Below are 27,951 nucleotides of genomic sequence, written 5' to 3'. Positions count from 1 at the left end.
ACTAGTGGTGAAAAGTGAAAAACGTGAACACTTACAAACCTCTCGCTGGTTAAACACTGGAGGGCTCGCAGCTCGCAGTGGCGCGAGTTGACGCAACCTACATAGAGGACGGGAGGGCGAGAGCTCCCGCGGGACCGACAACTGCTCCATAATAGATTAGCGTTGATTTGACTTGAGATGTGCGCACTTGTAGTAGTGAGTACTTCTAGACTTAAGTAAGTAAACACTTACATAAACATGTAGAACGGCCTAACTCTTCTTACATTATTATATCAGCTATGCCCACCTGCTTATGCTTTATGTTCATGATTTATCCCTTTGACAAACATTTCAGGATGGTTTTCATCTGTCACTCGATTTTGTGCCTATTTACAGACGTCTCATAAAATAGTAAAATCTGCCTTTTAGTCATTTTCTATACACACTATACTTGTGTTATATGTACTATTCAAAATACTATATCTGTGGTAATCTACAGTCAATTAATTGACGTAGAAATATTCATAGTCCGATACAGCTCCATAATACATAATGATTGACGTCGTCCAAACATCGCGCCGCGCGTACTTGCCGGGCATTAGCAGGCGTTATTACACGTTATCTGCCCTGCCCACCCGGCTCGAGCGCCAGGAACGTTATACATAAATATATCAAATATTACCTTTGATGATTTGGAAAGTGTGCATTGGATATAGTGAAAATTCTGTCAGTCTAGCTCGTTCTGTTTTGTATTATAGAGCCATGCTATCAAAATTATATTTATTACTATATATTTGTACTCCATACATTATAATGCTCTGACGTAAGGCCATATAATACTCTACCAATCAACCTGAATATTGTATTACACTACACCGCACTTACTCACAGCCCACAGGTCTAAAGACTTACTTTGCTGAGTCAGGATAGAAAATATTATGGCCGGGTTACCGCCCGGTGTATCGATACAGCACATCAGCCTCGTGCCTTTACGAGTGGCGCTTAAACGTAAACGTAAACTACCCGCGTTAGTAATCGCGCGCGATCTCAATTCCATATTTACGACGCTCGTAAATGCAATATTTGATTTTTGTGCGTTTTACAACGTCCCCCTCGCTACGGCAGTAAGAGATAGCTCTCAAATTTTTGCTCTTTTTATGCTTTATTTATGCTCAATACCTATGGATAAATAACCTTTCACAGAGATAAAAAAAGAAATCTAATTAAACTTTGATTACTTCGAGCATTGTGTTCTAACAAGGTTTTGGTTTGACTTTTTGGACTTAAAAAAGATTTCATTAGTAAACTGTATTGTTACTTCAAAGTTCTCGCGTATAATAGACCCACCACATAGTAATTCAGATAAGATTATCTTATTCAACCTCGATGGAAAAAAAGCTGGTTGTAAGTTTAAGGTGTATGACTGCATATCGTCTGTGGCATCGTAGCGGCCAAACGAGTGATGGCCGTTAATGCGTTTTTTTTCGTGTGAAAACTGATATGATCGAAATAGTATAATTTATATCCGTCCAAGCGTTTGAATATCAGCAGCTCATTTCCTACTTTCAAAAGTGCGATTGATTTGAAATTAGTTGTATTGTTATTTCTGTAATATTTTCAAGACATGGCACTCGGCATGAGCGGATACTGCAGCATTAAAAAATAGTCTGCGGTATACCCAACTCCTTAGCAACTCCTAAGCAACTTAGCGTGGGTTCTGAACCCGAAATACGAAACATGAAAATACTTTTTAGCAGTCCCCGATGCGACGATGCTTTCTAACTATTTACCGCCATTTGCATGCAACGATCCTACTCGCTTTTTTTTTTATTCATCGCGAAAATGGATCAATCAATTTTTTTTACACGGCTTACAAACGACTTACTTTGATTACATTATTCTGATGATCGCATTGAGATAGGGGTCATTTATTGAACAAGACTATTAGACCTAGCTTAGCTTATCTAAGTTAAAACAAAGCGCGTGATCTGTGACAAGCTTTAGAAGTACTAAACTTTTTAAGGTTCACTAAAGCAGGATAGAATACGACCTTAACGTATAAAATGAGGCGACACAGGCCGGGTGATAATGTGTCGGCGTTCTGCACCTGCTCACACCACTCCGGGTAATGGCAACGCAAAGAGATTGAGCCGAAATGTTTTTAAACTGATCAGTTTAGAGTTTAGACAGAAAAGGTAGGTTTTGGTCTTGCCTTTAATCAGTTGCCACGATCTGATCGGTACCACTATTCCGTACAAAACCAGCTTAAATTGACGACTGAGCAGTTTCTTTTCTTACGATTCAAGTCATTGTCGAAAACCCTGATAAAGGCTTCCAACTCTTTCATAATGTCCATTGCACCTCCGATTGTAATTTTCATTCTTTTGTAAATTTCAAAAACCCATCATTCTAGTAATGGGCTATAATTCACTTTCTATCAAATAATCCTGCTCATCTGCAAACCTTATGCTATAAAACATGTCAGTCGAACTACTACTCTATACAGAATAGCTATGACTGCATAATTAATGTCATTAACCAAACGCAGCCGTATTACAATATTTATTATGCATCCATTACGCGTAAACTGCCGAAGATAAACACAACCCAACTGTCCACAATATCTAAATGTGCACGAACAGCGAAACAGGATAAACAAACCATTCAACACAATAGAGCGTGATCACTCATATTAATCAGATGGACGTGCAGGGGCGGAGGCGCACCGTATTAGTATATAAAGATATGGCGCCCTCAAATCCGTCCAATCCAAGCCACATCTATCTTGGCGTACGCTAAGTCATGAAAAATGTAGATGACGGTTTTGAAACTATTAATCTCATTTAAATTAACGTGATCACACGTCTATGATCTATCATCATTCTGATGCTGTCAGCACTTATCGCTCGTACTAGAAAATGTTTTGAATATCCGTACAGAGCACGGCCCTAGCACTGATCGAATCCCGAACGCTTATGTTTAACCGAACCAAATGCTGTGCCACGTACTATAACGTCTGGGCCCCTAGCGTCACCTGCTACGATAATGCCTCTGCCCTTTACGATGCGCTGAACACGACAAGATAACGTGTCCTTTAGGGCTTATCTTAACTAAAGGCCGTTAAGGTAGAATTATATTGTTATCTTGTACAATGTGGGGGTGAGTTATGAGGGAATTTGTTACGTCTGTCCCCGCATAATGTACAAAGACTACAGAACTGTCGTTTAGGGTCTAGGTAAGTAAAATCGATGCTAAATTTTATTTCTAGATTGCTATGTTAGGTACTGTGTTCCCTGCTTTGTTGAGAGCTTAGACAAGATTTTTGGTCTAAATATTTCAAAGCGGGAAAATTACGCAATTTCTGGTTTGTAAGCAATTAATTGTCCGACAATGTCATCGGAAAAATTATAGCTGGTTTCAAAAAATATTAAAGTCATGCGTGGCGTATACTAATGAAATGTGTGTTATCGTCCTATCACAAAATCTAATTTAAAAAAATACCATTAGCAGAGTTACTGTGTTGTGTTAAGGAACAAGTTATGGAGTATTTAGAAATTTCACTTTCCGTCGACATACTTACACCATGACAATCACCGTTTATCTGTTTTTACGATCGTTAAACAAATTAATAATAATGTAATGAAGAGCAAAAGCAGCCTGAGAAATCGCTACGATCAAACGCATAATAGGTACAAATTTAAAGTTCCATTTAAAGTTCCATTCCGCAGCATAGTACGAAAAATTGGGCAAAACTTTTCAGCAATAAGCGTACCAATTTCTGAGTGCGATTTGAAATGTTTGCTTTGCAACCTAACCACCATAGGTACTCTATCGAAGCAAAACAAACGGAGAAGTTTGATAGAAATTCGCCAAATAGTCATCGGTGACGTATGAAGCGTCCACTACCACGTAACAAAGTTACCGTCGATTGAGCGTCACCACTCGCAGTTACATCGGAAGGATAATTGGATTGTGATGCCTCTGTGAGTCTGTAATTAGGGATGTCCGTGACGTCATGCGATTACGCCTAGTTTGTTGCTCCACTTGTGATTGACGGGCTCGCTGTTTGGCTATTTGATGAGAGAGCAGTAATTGTTACTCAAATGTTAGGGTACTGAATTGCCTTCTAGTAATCTGTTATTACTGTGTGATGGTTTGGCCATCTAGTACTATATGACGGTAACACATTGAACGTATTATTGTAACAAAACTTATGGTGCCCTTTGCATGGTACGTTTCGGGATCAGCCTATGTATTTCCGGTTTTAAACAAGCCGGCACTATTGTGTCGACTGGCGAGGGATAATCATCACTCGTTAGTCAATATTTTACCTGGACTCTGCTCCACTTACCATCAGGAATGGGGTCACTTTACGTTGCCGGTATAAAAAAAAGCTATGTTATACTTAAAAAACAACATCGTAAGCATTATATAAAATCCCTGTGACTAGACCAGCTTCATTACTTTTTCACAAGAACTTCATTTAAATGTATATATTATCCCTCTACATCCGTGCAGTAGCAATTTGTACATCGCGTCCATTAGAGCTCATAAATTGCACACATCCACAGCATCAACTAATCCCTCTTGATTTGAAAGATAAATTATTGCAGCGGTTTTTCGGCAGAGCGGAAACCTTGCAGCTTCATTACTATACAAAATTTTTATCTCTGATTGTAAACTAATTCGTATTTCAGTATATTTTTGGTAAAACCTAACCGCAGGCGTTTAGTGGTTAACAACCTGCGAGAGACGGCGGGGCCACCAATAACAGAATGTGTAAAGGGAAGAGATTTTGGCATTTTTGCTAATTGTGCAGATAGTGGCTACATCGCTTGTGTCGCGTTTCAATGCATCGTGAATCAGGGTCTATTAGTTTATGTAACAGGGAAAATTGTCATAATTCTGGGGACCGTATATAAAAAGACACTTTTTGTCAGTAAACATTATGTTTTAACTATATTATACTTATAATTGAATCCAAAATAAAAATCGTCCCTTATAATTATTGAACCACTACATGTTGAAATCTCAATCTCATTTTTTCTAATCAAACACGTACAGAGGGTATCCGAGCGCACGTCCAATCCCAATAACACGAGAGGATCCTCGGACGATAATCACGTCTCCACGCGGCGAGAGTGCCGCTCGCACTCGCCCTGCGACACTCGCAGCTCGTAAAACTTTACACGAACCACTCACATTAGGTTTCATGGCTCTCGGGACTCCGTTAACTTCTTTACATTGTTATACTTGCGGTTACACTTTTTACTAAGATATCGTACGCGAGAGTCTGACTCCAGCGTTTCAGTTGCAAAGGGTGAAGTTTTCCGAAAGGTAACCAGATACAACACAAGGTACCAGAATACCTAAATGCGGTTTGCAAACCTTTCTAATGATAATTAGAGTTTATATAAATTACGAAGAGAAGCCGGTAGGTGTCGGGATATGGACCCTTCGCTACTGCAGTTTTATATATTTCTAAAGAGCAGTGTTGTGTGCTGCTTGAAAAGACATAGTACGCGGTGGTCATTATTGAAGTTTAATATCATTTTTTGAGTATGACAAGTCGCGAGTATAAATAATACTATGCCGCAATTAAAAGTTATCTTGCGTATTATATAATATCGGCGTTTTTGGTGCTTATCAGATGGATGAATTATTCGTCCTGTCAAGTCAAGCAAGTGATGTTTTATTTAGCTAAAGATTAAGTGATGCACCTAGTAGTGATCATCTATAAACCGCTATGAGAGAAATAGCGAATGCGAACAATCATAATGTTAGAGAAGTAATGAAGATCCCGCTACCTTTAAGGAAGGAAAGTAAATAAGGGAGGATAAGGGAGTTGGGATCTCAGCAACAAGGGTTTGATTGATGAGTTTATAAACTTTCGTGAAATTACTTTAATCAAAATCAAACCTATAAAGGATTACCTGTTAAATTTCCGAGAAACATTATTTTAAAGTATTTCCTAGTGAAAGTTACTGTCATTGTGATTTTGGCTCATTCGAGTATCATTAAATGACTTAATATTTAATTTTATTATAAGAAAGGAAATGAAATAAAAATGTAAGAGCAATTTCAGTTAATTAAGTGCGTCATTACTTTGAATAAATCTAATTTGGACCTTATTTTCCGTGTATTAAGGCCGGACCGCCACTCGTGAAATTCTTAATTTATTGCCTCACTTTTGAGAGTCGGTTTACCTTTTCTGAGTGCTCGTTAATTTTGATCTTTGTAATTTAATTATACTTCATACTTTAGATATTTGTATTTTTATTCATAAAGGAATTACATTTTAAATTCTCAAAAAGGCTTTATGCTTGCATAATGAAAGACCACTTTCTTTGAACTTGTGGATAAATGAGGTTTGAGTACATTAATGCATACTATATTAGCTTCTAAAAGACTATCATTAACTACAAGATAGAATACGATAATAATATATAATAAATAAAGAAAGCACAGAACACAATAAACTGCAACAAAATATTTAAAAAAATCTACAACAGCTATGTCACTAATACCACGCTACATTTACTACGACACGCTCATCTATATGCGATAGGCTACGACAGCTATACATACTGGCATTTAGTATTAGCCGTAGCGTTTTACTGAGAAATGCTACGACCTACGAGCATCATCTGACGGCTACGGTTTGCTACGAAACACTATGTGACTTACTGTTGCGACGTAGAACTTCTACGAGATTTTTATGAACATATGTTATTATTCGTATATCTGTATAAATTAAATAGGAAGAATATTATGGTGTTGAAATTAAAGGGATAAGCATCAATAAACTAAAAGGTATATTAAAATTGAATAAGTACGTGAATGTATTAGATCCTGAAGTAACTTTGCTTGGTTGCAACAATGTTCGCAATTCTCTTTGGCTGTGTGGTCAGCGTACATAGATTACGTGCTTTAGTGGTGGTCCGATAAAGACGTCCAAGGCAGTTCGGCGTAGTTGGCGAGTGCCCGGCACAGTCCCTGCGAATATAAACGATCCCGGTACGAATAAAGTGCTTGCTGCTGCTTGCAATGTTTGTCGTACAAATAGCGGCGTTTAGTTCACTTTTGTTTGTGTTTGACAGTATTGTGGTTCAATTTTATGGTGTACTAACTGATGTTTGCTCGCGGTTCCGCCTGCCCGAATGTGGCTGATGAATGGAAAATCACAATACTGCTAATATTGTGGAACGCCTGTGTTGAGGTCTGTGTTTGTTAATCTACTTGTTTTAAAAACCATATCTTATATCTTACATCGACGAATCGGCTAAGTTAAATTTCTAAATCAAACATGAGAATATAAGTCTAAATTAAAGTTAAGCTAAAAACAAAATAAAACTAAACTGATCTTAATACCTCACCGTTTCCCATGATAACTGCCACTAAGCTAATGAACTGATATATAGATATATTTACAAGCTATGCCACTGAGATGCCAACTATAGGTTGCTTACTGATATGCTACTATATTAATTTGGTTTCCGCACTCGGCGCTACCCAAAGTGGATTCAATGTCGACTTTATTCGTTAATCCCTTCTTGGTCTGTCGAACCATGTCAAGCTCTAGCCAAGAACACTACGCTTAACCCTCTAGATCCTGTCTTATGTATTCCGGTAAGGTATAGTATAAACGAGTATGTTTCAACTTCAATTACAAAATTAATGTCCCCTTTCTGTTTAGCCGCTATTTTTAAGCGACACCTACTCCTTAAATATTAGCGTATACCCGTGCGCTGAACATAGCGAAATTTTATGACTGCTGTTTTGTTACTAGGCGCTTGTCAATAGCTTTGTAGATGTAGGAGCTGTTAATTATGTCGAACAACGCGTTTGATGCAGGAACATGTAAAGCGGGGGTAGTTGGTAACAGGCTGTCAGCCGCACGCGCCGGGGCTATAAACTTGCAATTCGAATACGCGTGCCGACGTGGGACGGGACGCGTTGTGTTAGACATATCAAATTGATGTAAGGGCAACCACAACAGTTTAGATAACATTTTTTTAATTTTATGACGAAACAAGAAGATGTGACAGATAATAAGGAAAAGTTCTCATTTAAACATGCTAAAAGAATAGAACACGAAATACATAGAAAATAAATCCGGCGATACATATTATGTGTTCCCTTTTTGAAAATGAATCAATTAGGCAAACTGTAATATTAATTTGCTCTTGTATAATTAATTAACATCGCAGATTGCGATCTGTAGAGCCGCGGGGCGAAAGCGGTGCGAGCGACATTATCGATGGTTTAATAATTACGGATGCATTCATGTTAGTTTCCATTAATTAACAACAAAGGCTTCGCCGCGCAAGGGTGCGGTGCGGGGCGCCGAGGAGCGGTGAGGGGTTGTTTTCATAAACAAGCTAATAGGAACCGCACGGTCGACTGCTCCCATTCAAATGTTTTGATTTCTCTCAGTGCTCACGTTCCGGTTGGCACGCGCCGCCGACCGCCGCCACCATCGAAATGGCACTACACTGCTCTCTTACTAGGACTTCGCGTGTCCAGCAACAATTAATATTGAGAATACATCCTAAATAATTAGTTTAAAATAAGTCTCTCCTGTTCTCTTACTATACTATTGTACCAACCTCTTTGTTTTGAGTATCATGCGTACGTATTTAACTAAACATGTACTACATAGCGTGGTGATCATTCTGTGACTAATGGCGGCTCAAGCACTTGCGTTGCCTCAATCAAAGTACTGGACAAAACGAAAAAATTTCCTTTCATAATTATAGGGATAACAATTTCATCCAATAATCCTTACCACCCTATAATTTTTTTTTTTTTTTTAAATTAAATTAATCTTTATTGTGAACCATTTTTAAAAACTTAATTGCACCCTATAATTTTAGTATTTTTGCCATAAATAAAATTGTCCATTTTGCCTTAGACTTTTAATAAAGAGTACATAACACCATCGTTAAAAAGCTAAGTACACGACAAGTGAAATATTACAGTCTCTTAAATCAATGGCAATTAAATGAGATAAAACAGTGTCTTTACCAAAATCGGCTCGGGTTGCAGCGATCCATAAATCTGCGCCGCTGCCATTTGCATACACTTGTTGCGGACGAACCGACCCACGGACGCGTCCGACGTGATCTAATTCTATCCGCGCTTGGCTTCAGATATCACAAAGAGGAAACTTTACGCTCTGGTTTAATGTTGTTGGGAGATTGTTGCATGTCAAATAGTTTAAATTGGGACAAGAAATTTGTACAAGAAGGGTTTAACATGTATATCGATGGACTTAATATTGTAAGAAAATTTTATTTATGCTTTAACATAGCGATATCTTCATTGAATTTTATTCGCTTATATTTTTACAGAATCCATTAAATGCTATAAAATCGCAAAAAGCAAACAAGTTATAAAACGTTTTCGAATTGATTAAAGTATGTCCAAATCGAGCTTTTATAAGATATTCCCATTCGGGAGCTGTTATGTACTAAAAGTTTATCGTTTATGTCAAATGACTCGCGTAACAACCATAGCCTGCCGGGAGTAATTAAAAACGCTATTATGTTTTACGTTCATGTACTTCCGCTCCAAATAATAGATACAAAGAATACATCCTTACTATGTTCCATCAAAGTCCTATATTGTCTGGCAATGTGGATTAACAACTCATACGTATGGAGGTGTAAAAGGCGTCAAGGTATTTTGAAATTGACGTCCTTTGCCCACAGTTGTCTACCATTTTTGTAGATGTCACTTTCAAAGTAATGCTTTGAACTAATGTGGAATCTGGTCTCACGGCAGGTGCAGCGATAGCACCATTCGGGACCAAGGTAAAGTCCATCAAATACGAATCCTACAGACATACAATTACAAATAAAAAAAATACTATTCTTTTACGTAGAATAAAAGATAAAATGACAATCTATGTTTGGGAATTTTGCACCTTCACTACCGTTTAATAGTGATTAAAGAAGTACTGCTTAAGTCCCGAGGATATATCGAGACAAAGATGGCTAAGGAAGACGGAAGCAAACCTGCCTCGCGACGTGATCTAAATACCTCTTATAAGCGAGCTCTAAGCTCGCGCCGCAGTCATAAATCCCGCTTACATTACTCGCTTTATTGTCCTGCTTCTTTGATTCCATTGTTTCTTATACGTGAATTTAGTCTTAATAAGTTCGCTGTCTGTTACCGGCGCACTGAGCTGTTTGGAGATCGTCATGATTGTTAATAATAACTTATAAAGTGGTTAGTAATTAATTTATTATAATTGTAATTTTATGGTACTAGTAAGGTATCAACCTTTGAACTAAATACAACCATTGATCACTACAAAGGTTCAATTTATTGTCGGTGTTGGGGAAATGAAATTAAATAAAATTATTATTAATAGTATTTATTTCCCTTATTTATTAAATTAACTCTAATAACTAGAGCATGGCGCAATTATATTTTTAACGGTTATTTTTATTTTCTGTCGCTAATTGCATTAGAGTGGTTGGCAGTCGTCTCAATAAAGCTGTGCACCTGCCATCGCGAGAGAATTAAATACAGCGGCGGGACTGTGTGCCTAACGACTAAACTACATGCTAATCAACTACTTTTTATTGTTATTGGTAGAGAGCGCTAAAGGGTGGCTTGCCTAAAAGATATTTCTTATAAGAAAGCGTTTGACGAACTTTAGACGAACTTGTATTGATGGAGAAGATTCTCCACATCCCACAATTTATTAAATAGTGCGAGTAATGATCATTTCAAACCGTGTAGTAGCTATACCTGTCGATTAGATAACTTCAAAGTAAGTAAGCTATAAAAAATAAGTTTGCGTTTATATCTCATTCAGTAATAAAACGCTACATTGATATTCAAACGCTATTCACATGAAGTCTCTAACCTCTGCAGAAACTTGTGGAGTGGAACGCGCCAGTATTCCGGCGACGCCGCCGCCGGCGTCGGCCGCGGCTCGGCGCGGTCGATGCTCTCGTCAGAAACAATGCGTTTAATTGCCGACCGCGTGGCGCCCGCACTCTCCGTCTTTACCCTTCGCCCTTCTTATTAACGCAGATGCCCACACAATGCCCATCGTTATAACTCACCCTCGGGCACGCCGAGCGACAGCCCTGACGCCCGCCAAGCGTCCTCAATTCAAACGACGTGCGCTCAGTGGCGCACAACATGGCGTCGTAACGAACATCCGCCAATCGCGACAATTAAACTTCACAGGGTTGTCATTGTTGGAGGATTTTATGATTTATTCGAAATTACCTCCGGCTAACGACGTCCGCCGCAGACGTGTCGGACAATGGCGCTGAAATTTAATAAAAAATAACGCAAGAGCCTCCAGTGAATAGGCTCGTTTGTTAGCCCTCTTCAAATGATATAAATTATGAAGAAAAAAGTCGGTTTTGTGGAAACTGAGCGCTAGGGAATATAATAAAAAATGCTGGTGGCGTGTACTCGACCAGATAATTGTGCGCAATTTATTTGAATACGTAAAATGGAGATTTTTAATTTGAATAGATATTTCTCCGCGATATTAACGTTTAGTTGGGCTCGTTTTACTTTATCTGTGCGCTTGAAATTTGCGAGTTTATTTGTAAGTATATGCCACATCTCTAATATAACGTTTACAGTATTTTATTAAACAGTAGAGATATGAAATGACAGTACTAGTGTGATGCTAAGTTTGTATTGTAAGCGTGTACCGACTGTAGACTGACAGACAGCCGATAACAGATATACACGGCGTGATATTCCGAACGCAACGTGGAGCGTAGCACGGGCAGCGCGTGAAGGGCGGTTGGAGATGCGGCGGGGCGGCGCGGGGGCGGCGGGGATGGTTGTAGCGACACTCCGGATGTGCCTTTGTGAGAGCGACTCTTATCGGCATTGTTGCGCAACAGTTGAGGACGGTTGCGCGGCCGCGTTTATGTCGCCATTCAGTTTGCTATCGCAGCTGGAAAATCATCTGAACACAACGAGATTTTTAATGTATACGCTCGGCGCGTTTGTTTAGCGGCTATTTTTGTATGATGCGAGATGTTTCGGTTGAAACAAAGCGTTTATGGGCGTACTACTACACTTAAGTAATGCGATAAGCGCTCGACGTCTGTAATGTTGTGGAATAATCGTGTAAGCTTATTGTTGGAAATGACGTCAATATTTGCTGTACAAAAACTTACATTATATTCATTTATAAACCCAAGGCCTGGTCGTTGTTGAATCAGTTTTAATGTTTTACAGTATATTTTTTATTCCTTACAGCTAGCTATTTAGTGTGCCCCTCGGAAGACTTAACAAATATATTTAAGATACTATCATTAGAAAGGTTACATCATTAAACCCCCTACGCCTAGCAGAATGTTTCAACAATTGACCGATTCTTACATATATATATTCTGCTTGTTTATGCCGAAAATGTTTCGTTAATACCCACGTCGACATGCATACTTGCAATCTAGTATGGTGGTCAGAACTAAGCGTATTTCTTGACAATTATAAATAGAGTATTTATACACAAGCTGGTAAAGATACCCGCGATTCGTTTGATGTCTGTCACCGCTCGCCAGATCAACGATAGCGCTCTACATAGAGCTCTTTTGTTGCGTTGATAGACACAACCCGCGATTGACGCTCGCTTTATGCGCAGGAGAGGGAGCCGAGTCCACTTGTTCGCTTGTTTATCTCAACAAGGAGCTCCTTAGACATCGGCGATGAAGAGTTTTAATATGGCTTCATATTATGACTAACTATTAAAGAATGTTGTTTGCTGAAAAACTGACACCTGTGTAGACCTGCTATAAATTATGAGCTAAAGACTTAGTTATTAAATAATAGTGAAGTCGTTAAGAACATATTACATGTCATGTTGAATAATATTTCAATATCCATTTACGACGTTCGGGTGCCGCGAGCCGTGACACACACTCGCTTGAATTTTTTTCCATTAACGACTAAGCATAGTGGTGTAAACGCCGTCTAAAGTACGAAGTTTACTAAAGTCAAGAATTTATGTATAGTTCTTCGTTTAATGGATATTTAAATGAAAGCAGACAATTTGAAAGCAAATCCGTATGACATATACATATGTAATCTATTGTAATACAAAAATGTTTTTTTACAATCCGATTCCTACCGGCTTCCCCTTTAGGCTTATTTATGTTCGTCTTCGTCTTTGTTTTCTAATAAATTGACGACTTAGCGATATTTTAGCTGAGTCATTTTTTCATTCCATAGGGTTACCTTATGAAAAATTTCACCCATCGCAACTGGTGCCTACCATGTCCGAAGTCCGAAGGAGTTGGTCTCATTGTCCAGAAATAAAAAACGTATCTCTTATGTCAATATTATTCTCGTAAGTAGTACATACCGAAATGACAGTCGTCTTAACACGTGATTACTGCGAGCTTGGCGCCGCTCAGCTGCCTCGGGACGCCATGAACTCGCCCCATTTGTTCAATCACGCCACTGACACGAGCCCGAGAGCGGAGGGGGTGGGTAGAGGAGAGGTGGGGAGGACACAGTGGCAACAAGTGGCGCCGTGACGCCGACGTTCAGAGACGACTGTTCGAAGCTGTGTTGTTAATAATTGACGACGTTATTATGTATTAACTTTACAATTCAAATGCCGGTCATCGTATATATTATTATATAGATATATAAACATGTATAGTATTTTATTTTGAAAAGTTATATAAATTAGCGAGCTGCAAAACATAACTAATTGTCTTTATATCTTCACAATTTATGTAACAAAACATAAATAAAAATTACATACAATTTTTCCCAATTGTAACTAAGATTAAGGCGCGTGTATTACAGTTTGAAGACTCTAGCGAGTGGCGACAGTATTACGTGCTTTACATAATACTTTAAGTAAATATGGTAGAGTTTCATGAAATTTACATACACCTGTGATTAAATTTATTAGTAAAATTGTCGGCAAGAAATAATTCCTTACTTAAAAATGAAGAAAAGAGTTGTAATTTACCCTCGTAGTGCATAAAAATGTTGTTAAATTTTTGTCCCCATTGTCAATACATAACGTGTGACTATAATGTGTGCGAATACACATATCATTAATAACTGTTTAATATGTTAGACGTTTTAGATATTATGTAGGTACCCTTTCGCCGCCGTCGTATCACGTTTCGATTTTGATAAATGAGGAGAACGTCTCACAACAAAAAAGATGACGTGTCGGGACGTGTCACCTACGAGACGGCACCTGACGTCGCGTCGCATCACGTCGACTAACGTGTGATGGCCGACGTCACTACACGATCGGATCGATTTATCGTAGGGCTGATTTTAAAAGTCATTGTAATATGTTCATATACGAGAGCCTTATAATATCCCTTTTTACCCGATTATGGCGAAACAAAAAAGTATTATGATTTTAGTATATCAGGCAGCTTATTTATTTCGTTTAATTTTTTTACAGGCTAAAGTCTAGCTTAGTTTTGGTGGCACCTATATAACAGTTAGCTAGATAAGGAGAAACTTGTTATTTATAACAAGTGTGATTTGTTGTGTTATTTACTGAGAAAATAATACAAAGTATCGCTGCAAATATCCTTTAAATTAAACCTATAATTTTTTTGTAGAATTATTACAGCGGCGATAACCTAGTTGGGTGTGGAACGAACTGCCAAGACGAATATCCGCAGATTCAAATCGCAAGGGCACACAATTCTGACTTTTCTAAAAAATCATGTGTGTATTCTTATGAATTTATCGTTCGTTTTAACGGTGAAGGAAAACATCGTGACGAAACCTGCACATCTGAGAAGTTCTCTATAGGAATTTCGAAGGTGTATGAAGTTTACCAATCCGCACTAGACCAGCGTGGTGGACTAAGGCCTAATCCCTCTCAGTAGTAGAGGAGGCCCGTGCTCAGCAGTGGGCAAGTATATAATACAGGGCTGATATTATTATTATTACAATAAAATAACTCGGGCGATGCCGCATACCCGTCTAAATTATTATAATTATAATATTGTTGCAGCACGAGGCCAAACCACCCTGGCGCTGTGGTGGAGATCAGCGACAACCCGCTTGACGCCAGCAAGGTAACCTTCAGCTATAGATTGTTTACATGTAACCGAACGAGTATCAAGTCGTACGCCTGTTAGTAAGCGCCACGACGGCCCATAAGTAGTGGTATCACCATCGGAATCTATTGTTTTTGCATCACATGTAGAGTAACCAGCACAAGTTATAAGCACAGATCACTCTTTCCATACCTGTGTTATTCATTAGTGGAAACTTCGCTGGATTCTGTAACATATTCTTTAATTATTTATATTTGATATTTTCTGTTTGTTTCCCAAATATTAAATAAATAAAATAAAAACAGTGGTGAGGGCGAGCTCTCGGGTGTACAAGTTGAACCAAAGTGTTTAGTAGCCACTTGACACTTGCAAGCCAATAGACAGCGAGCATCGCCTAAGGATCGAATCGACCAATCGCGAGTGTGCTCACAATTCGTGCCTCGACGTGTACATGACGTGTATAGCTTACCATCAGACACAATTTAATCGTATGTTATATAATCGGCTGCTTATGTAATAGTAAATAATAATAAAATATTATAACTATTGTACTACGCTATTGTATTGGGTATTACCTGTAAAATAGTGTATGTGGAAATAAATAAATAAAAAAAATAAATAAAGTATAGCCCCTTACCGTCTGAAGACAAAAAAAACCTTAAAGTATTTATTTAAACAATAAACGTATCCTGAAATGTGTGCGACAGTTGCTGATAGCGTTCGAGACCGGTCTGCTGGTGGTGTGGGACCTGCGCGCGCGCGCGGCGGAGTGGCGCGGGTACCTGGGCACGGGTGGCGCGGCGGACGGCGTGCGCGCCGCCGCCTGGCACCACGACGGCAAGCTCATGAGCGCGCACGTCGACGGTGCGCTCGCCACCTGGACCGGTCGCGCGCCACGACCATCCTCATTGTCTTACCCACACGGTAACCATCCATATTTTGTTGTCTATGAACTATCTTAACTTTATACTAATGTTAAATCGGGGACTCTGGAATATTTTAGAGGCAATTGAAAGTTGAATAGTTATTTATAGTTAATTTATGAGTTAAGTGATATTACGGTAAGATGTATGCTGTATGTTGACAGCGAAAGCAAGCAAAGATGGCAAGTTGGAGCCGTGCAAGCCCATCCTCAGACTAGAGTGGAAAACATCCCGGACTGGGTGAGTCTACTGCTGTCTTTAAACATCTACTTCGATGACTACCAATAAGATTCTACCATTATTTAAACTGTACATCGATTAGCAGCTGAATCAAACGAGTCAACACATCAGTCGATCATAATTTAACCGACACTCTTTTCTATTTTTTCAAAATAACTCTCGTTATTTATTCGTAAATCATCCGTCATTAAACATAAATAAAAAGCGATTTAAATGTAACGGTCGGCACTCGCCGGTGATGATCGCCAGTCGCCGTAGCTCGTTAACGCCGAACCAAACTAATGGATCGGAAGATATGATCCTGCGTAATGAAGCCAGACTCGTTACTGCACTCGCTGGAGGTTTTTAAACATTTGTCAAAACGAATGCCAAAGCGGCTTATCGTGGAATTGGCTTTTGTTTGTGATGTGCTGTTGTGGCACATTGTAAGTATTTCATATTCGCTTTACGTTGTTAATATTCAATGACTAATGGCATATTTATATGTTCCTAAAATAATATGTTAGTTTAAAAAGTATGTATTAAGTTCAATGTTCCCAAGTAGACATCTAGATTAGTATTCACACATTTCTTACACAATGATATAATGCACTGACATAAATATCCTCCTATGTTGGAAGTCTTATTTCACGCGAATGAGATGTGCTTCTTGTTTCAAGTATTGGTTTAAATATTCGCAGCGAGAGCCTGGTGATGTTCAGCGGCGGGCTGCCGACGGACAAGGCGGGTCGCACGCACAGCATCACCGTGCTCAACGGCAAGAGCACCACCGTGCTCGAGATGGAGCACAGCGTGGTCGACTTCGTCACGCTCTGCGAGTCGCCCCACACCGCCGGTATCACACCCAACCACCTCACCCACTACACCCTCTTTCTATATCACCCCAAATCTTTTAATACAGGAACTAGTTTTCCAGTCTATGTCTAAGTATTAAAATAAAAAGAACTCCATTATACAAAACTGTGTATATCATAGGGTACCGGACTAATTTTTGTTCTCTGCTAATATCAAATATTTACGTTATATAAATTATAACACAGAAGGAATTATAAAAATCCGGTAAAGAATCAACAAGTTATAAGTCTTTGAATTTCGATGGAAAGGGTAATTAACAAGAAGCAGAAAAGAGACGAAATGCCCACATTTGGCGTCATCGGGAATTACGATGCGTGCGAAAGAAAGAGATGAAGCGATATCCTCATAATGCGCCTATTTCTGCACGTTACAATATTTGAAATATGAATTACTAGCTATTTTTCAACTAATATTTATGTAGTTTTTGCAAGAGTGCTTCTTTTTCGTATTATTAAAAACTACATATAGAACAATGTACAAAATCAAGCATAAGTCGGTTCCCTATTATGAAATAAGTTACCAGTTAAGATATTCTTTTTACCTTGATGAAAATAATAAACATTGTTTCCCTGCTACTTCCAGACTACCAGGAGCCGTACGCGATAGTGGTGCTGCTGCAGAACGACCTGGTGGTGATCGACCTGCTGTCCCCTGGCTACCCCTGCTTCGAGAACCCCTACCCTATGGATATCCACGAGTCGCCCGTCACTTGCTGCTCTTACTTTGCTGACTGTCCTTCCGACCTGGTGAGTAATGACTGACAGTTGTGTCTCCCTGGCATGGCAGGGTAACTTTACGGCAGGAGACGGGCCGCAACAGGCGGCACCGCGCAGGGACGACTGCGGACGAAAACTTAAAACATTTCAGACGGAGGAAGCCCACAGTCGTCCCTAATGCGCCGAAGACGGCCACCGCGGAGTTTTAGTTGGTATGCCGTGCGTTATATAGGTTAGGGACTCGGCCCGGCGGTCACCCGAAGGTCAAGATCAAATCCGGGTGGCTCAACGCCGGGCCGTAAGGCACGTTGACCCCAACATAACCGCTCAGTCGTCATAAGGCACTTTCTCCGCGAAAACAAAAAACAAAGGGTAACTTTACGGCACATTATGAGTAAAAAGATATTATTACACCTTAAATAGTCACCAGAATTACTATAAGTCAACCAGCAGGGATGCAAATTGGACTCTTAAAAACAATCTTCTATGGTTAATTTTTTACCATCTGCGAGGTCATTGCTGTCCAGTCCATCGATCTTACACAGCATATATACATTAAAACTCCCTTGTTATCTATAATTATTGCAATTTTACTACTGTTATGATCTTAAATTTTAACATTTCAGATCCCGGCGTTCTATTCAGTGGGCCGGCAGGGGAACAAGAAGGCGACGGGTTTTAGTGAGAAGCTGTGGCCCATCAACGGTGGGGAGTGGGCGCCCGCCTCCTGCTCCTACAGCGAGATCATACTCACCGGGTCAGTCACATGATGCCTTCCTCCCCATCCGACATTACCCAACCTTATTCAGGATACGTCTTCACATTCAGAGTCCATTAATTTACTAGACAGTATGTTTGAAGACTACTTGTGATCCTTTGCTCCAAACTGTTTCTGTACTATACTTGATAATAAGTACAGTGCAATCAAAATATGAAGTTGATAAATACGACGCAGTTTCCTTCATTGGACGCTTACCAATTAACTCTGGAATACGACTAACTGATATAAAAACCGTAAAGTATATTTTCATCAGTGGACTTTGAAATTATAAAAAAATCTTTTCTCTATTCTTTGATATATTTGTTTCCATTAAATTGTATACTTTTTCAGACATGCAGACGGCAGCGTCAAGTTCTGGGACGCGAGTGCGGGCACCTTACAAATATTGTACAAATTAAAATGTTCCAAAGGTCAGTTTCATTTTAGTTAATCCATATTCAAGTTATTATTGGGTATGAATTTTAATGAAGTATTTGTTATAACCCAGCTAAAATGGACTCATTAGAGCCTTACCTTAAGTCTGAATTTGTTTGTCAGTGTTCGAGAGGCGCGGCGGGGGCGCGGGCGGCGCGGGCGGAGCGGGCGCGGCGGAGGACAGTCCGCTCGCCATACAGCAGATGGCGCTGTGCGCGGAGTCGCGCCGCCTCGCCGTGGCGCTGCCGCACGGACACGTCGTGCTGTTCAAGTTCCGCAAGACGGACACGCACGGCGAGACACATGTGAGATCACACATGTTTTATAGCAAACGGTCGGCAAAGTCACAATAGGGCGCGTGATGAATCATCACGACCAATTATTATAATGGACCGCGGCCGACAGTCGGTGCGTTGTCGATTTTTGCAAAATGTAGAGTTGACAAACACGTTTTTCTAACTTGATCTGTTATGACACCTATTGCAAAGTTGTAACCTGACTCGAAGGACCATAAATGGCGATATCCCGCTATTTCATTTTGATCGATTGTAATGGTGTGTTGTGATATTAAACTTTCGTTGGCTACTAATATATATTTACATGGGGCGGCAGGTACTAGAAATTCCAGTGATAAGTGACACGCTAGAAGAGGAGACGTCGCCCGAGCCGGAGAGCGCGCGCTCCATGTCGTTCAGCCGCAGCGGGGACTCCACCGACGGAGAGAGCAGAAGAGTGAGCGCTTTTAGTCATACACGTCTATATCATTAAAAGTTGCAGCAAAAACTTAGGAGGACTTAAATATACGTGATCGGGGGTCGTCCAATCGTATTGTTATAGCTTGAAGTAGAGGTTTTGTCTTATAAAATCAGTGGTATGGCATCTTATGAAAGTAAATGATAGTTGTTACAACTCGCGCGGCAGGTTCCCAGTGGCGGCGGGTCGGGCACGTGGGGCGCGTGCGGCGCGTGGGGCTCGGTGCGCGTGCGCGGCGCGGCGGGCGCGGGCGGCGTGCGGCGCGCGGCGGGGTTCCAGCCCGCGCTCGTGGCGCTGCAGCAGGGCGCGCCGCACCCCGTGGCCGCGCTCACCATCAACTCCTCATACGGACTGTGAGCGCCGCTCTCTACGCACGCACCGCGTCTGTACTCGGAGTCGTTTGCTCATGACGGCATTGTTTGTCAGAATGGCGTGGGGTGGTGAGCGTGGCGTGGTGGTGGTGGACGTGTGGCGGCGCTGCGTGGTGGCGGCGCTGGCGGCCGGCGCGCTGTACCACGCGGCGGCGGACTGGCTGCGCCCGCGCCACGCCGAGCGACAGCGCTCGCCCAGCCTCGACCAGGTACGAGCCGCGCTGACACGCGCACACACGCGTTCCTCTGAAGCATCCGCCGCGTAGTACTACTGCGAAGGCATTTAAGGATAGGATAGAACGGAAAATTAAAATTAAATTTTATCGTAATAGTCTTAAAGTTCGGATTTCATTGATATCGTTTTGGCAGCACAAGGAGTTGTTTCTATATTCGACATCAATAAAACTCGAACAGTAAGATTATTAAAATAATATATATACTGTCCTGAAATGATGAGAGTCGAACTTAAGCTTATAGTTTCTTCAAATAGTCAATACATACAACTATTCATAGTCACGATCTGGCCATATAAAAGAAATATAAAATTTAATTTGACACTATATTTACTTAGATATGATTTAGTAAAATGTGTATATGATGGTGGTAACTTGTGTTTGTCCCACACTGCGTGGTAGACGCTAGCCGGAGCACAGAGGAACGATCGATGAGACGCCACGCCGGCACTAGTAGAACACGACCGGACCGGACGCTCGGAGACGTAGACATTAGTGGCGGGTGACCACGACTACTTCACATTATGTTTGATTTGCATTTTTATTTAGTTACAATTATTTGCTAGCCGGCAGGGGCACGCCACTTTCAGTTCACGTTACCGACCCGCGTTTATGTTGAGCGCCCCGCAGCAGCCCCGGCTCCTCCCACTGGTCCCGTAGTGTCACAGCATGGCGTCGGTAGATTGTTCCCCATCCGCCTGTTCACTCTCCACTCTGGTAGCTAGCACGTAGGTGGCGCTCTGCCCCCCGCCCCGCCCGCCTCCCCGCGCAGGTTCACATTCGGACATCGATCTCTCCCTCACATCCGTATCGTGTCCCAATGTCGCAACCGGCGGCCGCGGCGCCCCAGCGCGTCGCGGACGGCTGTCGGTGACGCCACACTTCTTCACACTCATATTTTTTCCCGTCCGCGTTGCGAAGCTGGAGGAGAGTGCGACGCGGCCCTCCCCCGCGCTCAGTCCCGAGGGAGCGCCCGCACCCGCGCCGACCGACGAAACCGCGCCGCCGCCCGACGAAAAGCCCAAGCCGGAGCTGAGACGCAAGTCCACTTCCTGGAAAACGTTCAATCCTCAAACGGCAACTCTCGAAGGTCGACCTGAAGTTCAAGGCTGCGTTCACGGTGCCGCCCGAAACCGAACCCGAGGAGGTGATCGAGGAGAAAAGCAATTCCCAGTTCTACTGCGAACCAGTCGAGAAGTCGGGCGCCTCTCCCGCGCCGGAGTCCAATGCCGAGTCCCCAGACAGTGAGGAGACAAAGACCCTAGAGGCGGACAATGACGGCGTCAAGAGCGCCGAGCGCAGTGGCCTCTCCTCTCCTTTGAGGGTGTGCTCCGATGTGTTCGAGAGGATGCATCGCGAGTTACAGGAGAAGAGGTCCTCCGACGTGTACGACCGAATGCACAAGGAGCTGCAGGAACGGTGGCAGGACAAGGAACGCGTCGAGGTGGGAGTAGAAGCGGACACTTTAACAGCTGCCCCCGTGCCGGCCGATGAAGAGCGTACACCGCGGCCCGACAACCTGCCGCTGTTTGAGGAGGACGGCGCGCCCGTGCGCCCTCCCAGGCAGAAAGTCAAGGGCAAGAAGGACGACAATGAAAAAAAAGAGCAAAGAGAGTTACGCGACCAGCGGCTACTGTCCGTGCCCAACATAAAGTACAGCAAGCAAGAGTCGGTGAAGGACCTGCGGCGCAAGCAGGCGTCGAGCCAGCAGGCGTCGTTCGCGGGCAACCTGATGCGGCGGTTCAGTAAGTATTGCGTCACCGCGGACCATCAGTCACCCATCGCATCTCACCGCGGCCGCGAGCGTTCGCGCGTCCGCACGTTCGCTCGCGCGTTTCCGCTCTCACTAGCCTAGCGTTCGATCGCCTCCGACTCGATTGGAATGGTAATGGTTTGGCGATTTTGTTTGGTTCACTGATAACGTAGCTGTGTTTGGTAATGGAGGGTAAATTTAGATTTGGCTCGTTAGAGGTGATGGTAGTTAGTTTTTTACTATCCAGTTATATTTTGAGACGGAACTAGACACGGAGGAGGTCCCCGCGGCCGCCGCACTCGGAGCGCGAGCGGGCCCGCGGTGACGTCACGCGAGTGGACGCGTCTCACACGAACATGCTTCACGCTTCTTGTGATATTTGCTTTTTATTTTATTTATTAGTGTATATGTACAGTCCCGCGCAGGCGCGAGGCCGCGTGTGCTCATCCTCCCCCCTCCCCCCACCTTCTCGTCTGACACATGCGCCGCACCGCACACGCGACCTCGCCGCAAGCCCTCGCATATTGACGTGTGTTTGTTTGTTCCCGTTCCCAAGGACAAGGAGTCGTCCGATGAAGACTCTAACTGCCTTAAATATCTATTCGCCGACTTCCTCGGTAATTTGACAACTCATTATATAACATATTATTATAATCGTAAATGATTGCATTAACAAGTAGGTGATCTCTGTGTTGTTGATGTCCGTTTGAGATGATTTCGAAGTGCTAATGTTAAAGAGCCAAGTAGTGGGTCACTAGCTGCGCACCACTCTCTCCGCTTAGTAGCTTCACATCAATAAGACTCGCGCCGAGCGGCGAGCGGCAGGCGTCGGCCTCACGTGTACGCCCTCCACTGTCCCCAGGAGAGTTTGTAGCCAGACTTTGCACCAGGAACGAGCCCGCCGAGGGGGGCGCAGCGTCCGAGCAGGTCGTCCCGGCGCCCCGAGCCCTAGGTACGAGACCCCCACTCCACTAACGGCCACGAATCACACCGGGCTCACGGGCGTGTTAACTCTACTGTGTTACTAATGACACACACATATACACACCAGTGCACACATACAGAGACGCACACACACATACTCACACACTCACACAGACACACACAGAGATCACGCTCTAATCGAATGTCGGCGTCGTGTCACGTGTGGCAGCAGACGGTCCCTGTCGTGTCGTGTTGTACTACTGTAATATGGTGCGGTGGCGGTGGGTGGTGGCGGGCGGCGGTGGCAGGGTGTGGTGTGTGTTGTAGATGAACGGGCCGGGCGGCGGGGCCGGCGGGTCCGGCAAGGGCCGGCGGGGGCGGCAGGGTCGAGCGGGGCCGGCGGCGGCGGTGGCGGCGGCGCGGAGTAGCGGGGCGGCGGGAGCGGGCAGCGCGCGGGCGGTGCGCCGCTCGCGGTCGCAAGAGTACCCGCAAACTGCACAAGTGCCTGTCCACCGCGTCGGACGCGAGCGCCGCGCCCCCCGCCCCGCAGCACTCGCTGCTCACCACGCGCCAGTATTGCAGTTTTGGTAGTACAGTCACCTTAAGTCACTATCGGCCTCGTCTCCCTTCCGTTTGAGGCAGTCGCAATTTCTTCATTCTGTTCATTTCCTTTCGTTATTTTGGTTTTGTTAAGTTTCGCTCGGCTCGGCCGGCCGCATGCTCGCTGCGCTGTGCATCGTGCATACTACTTTGTATTAAATGCTGACGTCGCAAAATAATTGGCAATAAGTTTTAATGATTTAATTGTAATTTATATATTATCTAGGCTAGACCTAGACAGTTTCTAAAATCTTTTCCGAACACATGTTATAAATTTAAACAATTTCGCTAAAACCGACTAATGTTAATTCGAACATGCATGACCATGCGTGCGCGTTGGCTGCGTGTGCCGAGAGGCCATAGCCGCGGGCCGCGAGCTCTTCTTTTCTTTTCTGTTCTATTAAATTTTACGTTCATTTCTTTTGTTTCTTCACACTCATATACTTCACTATACTATACTTCTATTTCCATTACTAAATGAAGTAAAATACTCTTACAACGTCTTGAATTTGAAAGTTACCTCTATCAAACCTGAATCAGTGAACCCGTTTTATAATTATGTACAATATGAGAGCCTCATCTACGATCTTCAAATTCGCGGCGCTGTAGAACAGTACGCTCATGTATTACAAATATAACATAACTAGTCACTAGACAAGTTGGTACGTTTGCATCGATGAGTTCGTGTTTGTACCACGGTGTGCAGTATTCACTCAGTGCCGCGCACTGCGCACACGATAACAAGACAATGAGCAGTGTCACCAGACCCCTCCCATCTGTCGGAGCTCTGTAAATGTTGAACTTACTCGTATTTACTTGAACAATTTCCAATTTCAGATCGGAATCATTTAATAGGTAACCATTGGAATATACTACCACGCATTCTTTTTGGTTACAATATGTTATTCTTTAGTGGTATCATGATAGTAGTGTACATCCTTTGTTGTCATCGTCAACTCCGGCCCGGAAGGCGCCCGTCACCTCGGGTGTGGTGCAACTGAATGACCATGTCGCCGCGGAGGCGCGCGCGCGTCTCCGCCGCCGCCTCCGCCCCGCCACTACCTCCGCCGCGCGGGCAGATCGGGCGGACGCGGCGCGAGGGGCGGACGCGGCGGCGGAGGCGGATCGCGCGCGCGCCCGCGGCTCTGCTTGTAACATATTGTGGTTTGTTTGTTGGCACAGAACCAACTGTTCCGCAGACTCTCGCCTCTATGGAGTACTTACACATAATGCAACCCAATGGTATTCGAACGACATTTGCATTGTTTTATTTTCTTTTCTTATTATTATTATATAGTTTTGAGGGTGTACGTTTATTTGCTTGTCACGGGCGGTCGGCGGTCGCCCAGTACGATCTCTCACCGTAGGTAGTGTTCATGGTTGAAATTGTGGCTGTGTCTGTGAATGTGACTGTCTCTCACACACGGCTGGCACTCGCCGCCCTCGGCGCATGACTCACTCAATAAGCAAAAAGGTGACTTACTACTCAAAACTATTTATGTATGACCTCTATCACTTGTATGTTGCGATCGTCGGACTCTGTTTATGTACCTATATCTATAACTGTATGTATGTATGTATATGTACGTGTATACTGTATGTGCATCACTCGCGTGTCGCGAGGCTTGCCGCGTCTTGTCCCGCGCGTTGCCGTTGTCGCGACGGCCCGAGCTCGACCCTCGCAGCGACCATCACTAGATCATTAACGATGTTGACCGCTGTTGAGTACATGACTCTTGTTTCTTTTTCTAGCGCGCCCACAAACCAAACAGTTTATATGGCTCGTTTTTGGCTGCCTCTATATGCGGCTGTCGTTGTGTCTATGTATGCTTACGGTACTCTTACTAACAAAGCACTAGTTGCATGCGCTTGGCGGCCGCGCCGCTTCACTCGCTCGCACCTAACTGGCACCGTAGCTCGCGTACAACCTCTTGTATGTCCGTCCACGCGACCCCGATACGACTCCACCACGTCCCGCAACCCTCTATACATCTACTCTAGACGTCAGTCATCTCATCGGCTGCGCGTGCTCGGTTGGCGCATCACTCACCCCTCACTAGTGACGCCCCTCATCCGCTACTATCATCGTGTAGTCGTGTGTATGTGCTGTCGTGTGTGTAACACTAACTAGGTCCCGACGGTGGCGGTGCTCGGACCGCGCTGTGCACTGACGCCGCACCGACGCTAGAGACACCTCACCAGTCACGTGCCTTCTGACGCACGCACCCTACACTCGATACTCTAGTCTGTGCCGATGCGAGGAGGGGGTTGTGCAAATGAGCTGAGACTGGACGGACATTCAACCCGGGCCCGTAGCATGACCGTCGCCTTGTGTTCTATCGCACCTCACGAATGTACGCACCGGACTGGATTCAGCTATTTCCACAACTGCACCGTCCACACTGTCGTGAGCTGAGCTAGCTTTAGTCTGCTGTACCGTCCGTAGTGTAGCCGATGCACGCTTGGTGGTTTAGATTCTTCCGTACGTTGTAACTTGGTTGCGGGTCGATCGGCGTGGAGAGGAATCTGAACCGCCAATGCGGGCTGGAGCCCCGAGACGGACGGGCGGACGCAATAACTCGTGTGTTCTGTTGCCAACTGGCCGCATAGACAAGCTGGATAGTTCCTTCTCGCGGTCCCGCTCCAGCAGCATGTCCAGCCTGGAGAACATCTCGCAGGAGGGCATCCAGTGCCTCGCCTTCGCCGACAGCTATACCAAGAAGTCGGGTGAGCATTTATCTTCTGTATCATTTAGTAAATCCAAGTACTAAAGCCTGTAAATTGACGTGTCAATCATGAGCTAAGTCAAGTAAGCCCAAACTACGTTGCAGACCCCACGACACTGCTGCCGACGCTGTGGATCGGCACCACACTGGGCTCGGTGCTCACCATGATGATCAATCTGCCCGAGGCCGACCTCAGGCACACGCAGCCGGTCGTCGTCTCCACCAGCGGTAAGACACACAACCATCAACATTCCCACTAAGTATAAGGAAAATAATTGTGAATGGTCCTACGGTAATGGAAATTATGTCGCCTTGGAATTCAAATTTAATTAAGATAAAGAAGAAATGGATCACCAATGACAGATGAAGGTATTATTCATAATATTTGTAGGAAAAGATGATTGATGACCTGATTATAATCAAAGGCGTGTTAATACATTAATGAAGTAAATTAATTGTTTTTCATTATTCATTCCAGGTGGTCCCATATTTAGGTTAAAGGGTTCAATCCTGACGATGTCTTTTTGGACTGCAACGGTGCTTTAATACCTTACTCGTATGAGAGTTGGAAGGACGACAGTAAAGAGGTAAGCACCAATACACATGCACGAATAGAGTTCTCTGCTCCTGAAACCAATGAGTTCGCCATTGCTCGGCGGTGACGTGTCCCAGGTGCGCGAGCGTCGGGAGCGGACGCCGACCAAGCAGAGCTCGTCGAGCAGCGGCAGCCGCATGAGCCCCACGCCGGGCGCGGCCGACACGCCCGCCGCCGGCGACCGACAGTTCGTCGTCATCGCCTCCGAGAAACAGGCGCGCGTCGTGGCGCTGCCCAGCCAGAACTGCGTCTACCGGCAGCAGATCGTCGAGACCGACTTCGTTGTCAAGACTGAGATAGTCAGTCTCAAAGGTGACTACGACCACTTTTCAATTAAGATGACAGAAAGTGAGAATAGCAATGGTGTGCTTCCGTTTTTGGCAATTCATTGCTTTGTGTCATAAATAGGTTTCTCGGACTTCGGGAAATGTCTCTGACCGTGCAAGATGCTGCAAAGCTTACTTTCCTCGGCATGACCCGGGTCTAGTTGCCATTTGTCAATCCTCTTTGGAACCCGAGGTTAAGCAATATTTGAGATTTCTGAGTAGAGAGAAAACGAATAATTTTGTAAATAACATTAACCCCCTCTGTCTACACCCAGTGTCTCATGTCATGAGCAATGTGTATCGTGAGTTGCAGACAGCGTGTGCCTGGTGAACTACCTGTCGACGGGGCACCTGGTGGCGTACAGCTTGCCGTCGCTGCGGCCGCTGGTGGACGTGGACTTCCTGCCGCTGTCCGAGCTCAGGTACGCGACCTCGTCTCGTCACTCGCCACATTCGGCAGACTTCGTTCAGTCTTGATGTGAACACGCTAGCTTTTCCAAATTTTCTGATAAAGCACAGCCTGATTTTGGTGCTGTTGTCAATTATCACCGCCACGTTTACCCGCGATAATGACTGGCTGGACCGAAACTTGAAACGAAATGAAATTTCAAAATGTAGAGGGAGTAAGGCACGAATGAGCCAATAAAATAATGTTATTTTGAGGGCTATTTCCCGTCTACTTTACTCTTGCTACGTTTCGTAACTTCGTTTGTTGGTTTGAGTT

General features: G+C 43.6%; 1 protein-coding gene across 1 annotated transcript in view; it reads left to right on the top strand.

Moving 5' to 3' along the window:
• LOC115450026 (syntaxin-binding protein 5-like) overlaps positions 1-27,704 on the top strand; it is a 222,544-nt gene extending 194,840 nt beyond the window's left edge. The window contains 20 exon segments of the mRNA XM_037440536.1: positions 14,972-15,035; positions 15,725-15,941; positions 16,105-16,180; positions 16,861-17,015; positions 17,618-17,781; positions 18,378-18,508; positions 18,863-18,942; positions 19,070-19,251; positions 19,559-19,678; positions 19,868-20,052; positions 20,126-20,279; positions 21,225-21,371; positions 21,373-22,048; positions 22,919-23,008; positions 26,191-26,307; positions 26,412-26,534; positions 26,785-26,823; positions 26,826-26,893; positions 26,979-27,213; positions 27,541-27,704. Coding sequence (XP_037296433.1) covers positions 14,972-15,035; positions 15,725-15,941; positions 16,105-16,180; positions 16,861-17,015; positions 17,618-17,781; positions 18,378-18,508; positions 18,863-18,942; positions 19,070-19,251; positions 19,559-19,678; positions 19,868-20,052; positions 20,126-20,279; positions 21,225-21,371; positions 21,373-22,048; positions 22,919-23,008; positions 26,191-26,307; positions 26,412-26,534; positions 26,785-26,823; positions 26,826-26,893; positions 26,979-27,213; positions 27,541-27,704 — 3,187 coding nt within the window.
• Positions 27,705-27,951: the final 247 nt, after the last annotated feature.

The sequence above is a fragment of the Manduca sexta genome, chromosome 19, assembly GCF_014839805.1.
Source record: "Manduca sexta isolate Smith_Timp_Sample1 chromosome 19, JHU_Msex_v1.0, whole genome shotgun sequence".
Classification (NCBI taxonomy): Eukaryota; Metazoa; Arthropoda; class Insecta; order Lepidoptera; family Sphingidae; genus Manduca; species Manduca sexta.
The sequence above is the reverse complement of the archived record's forward strand: the minus strand, read 5'-3'. Positions and strand labels throughout refer to the sequence as shown.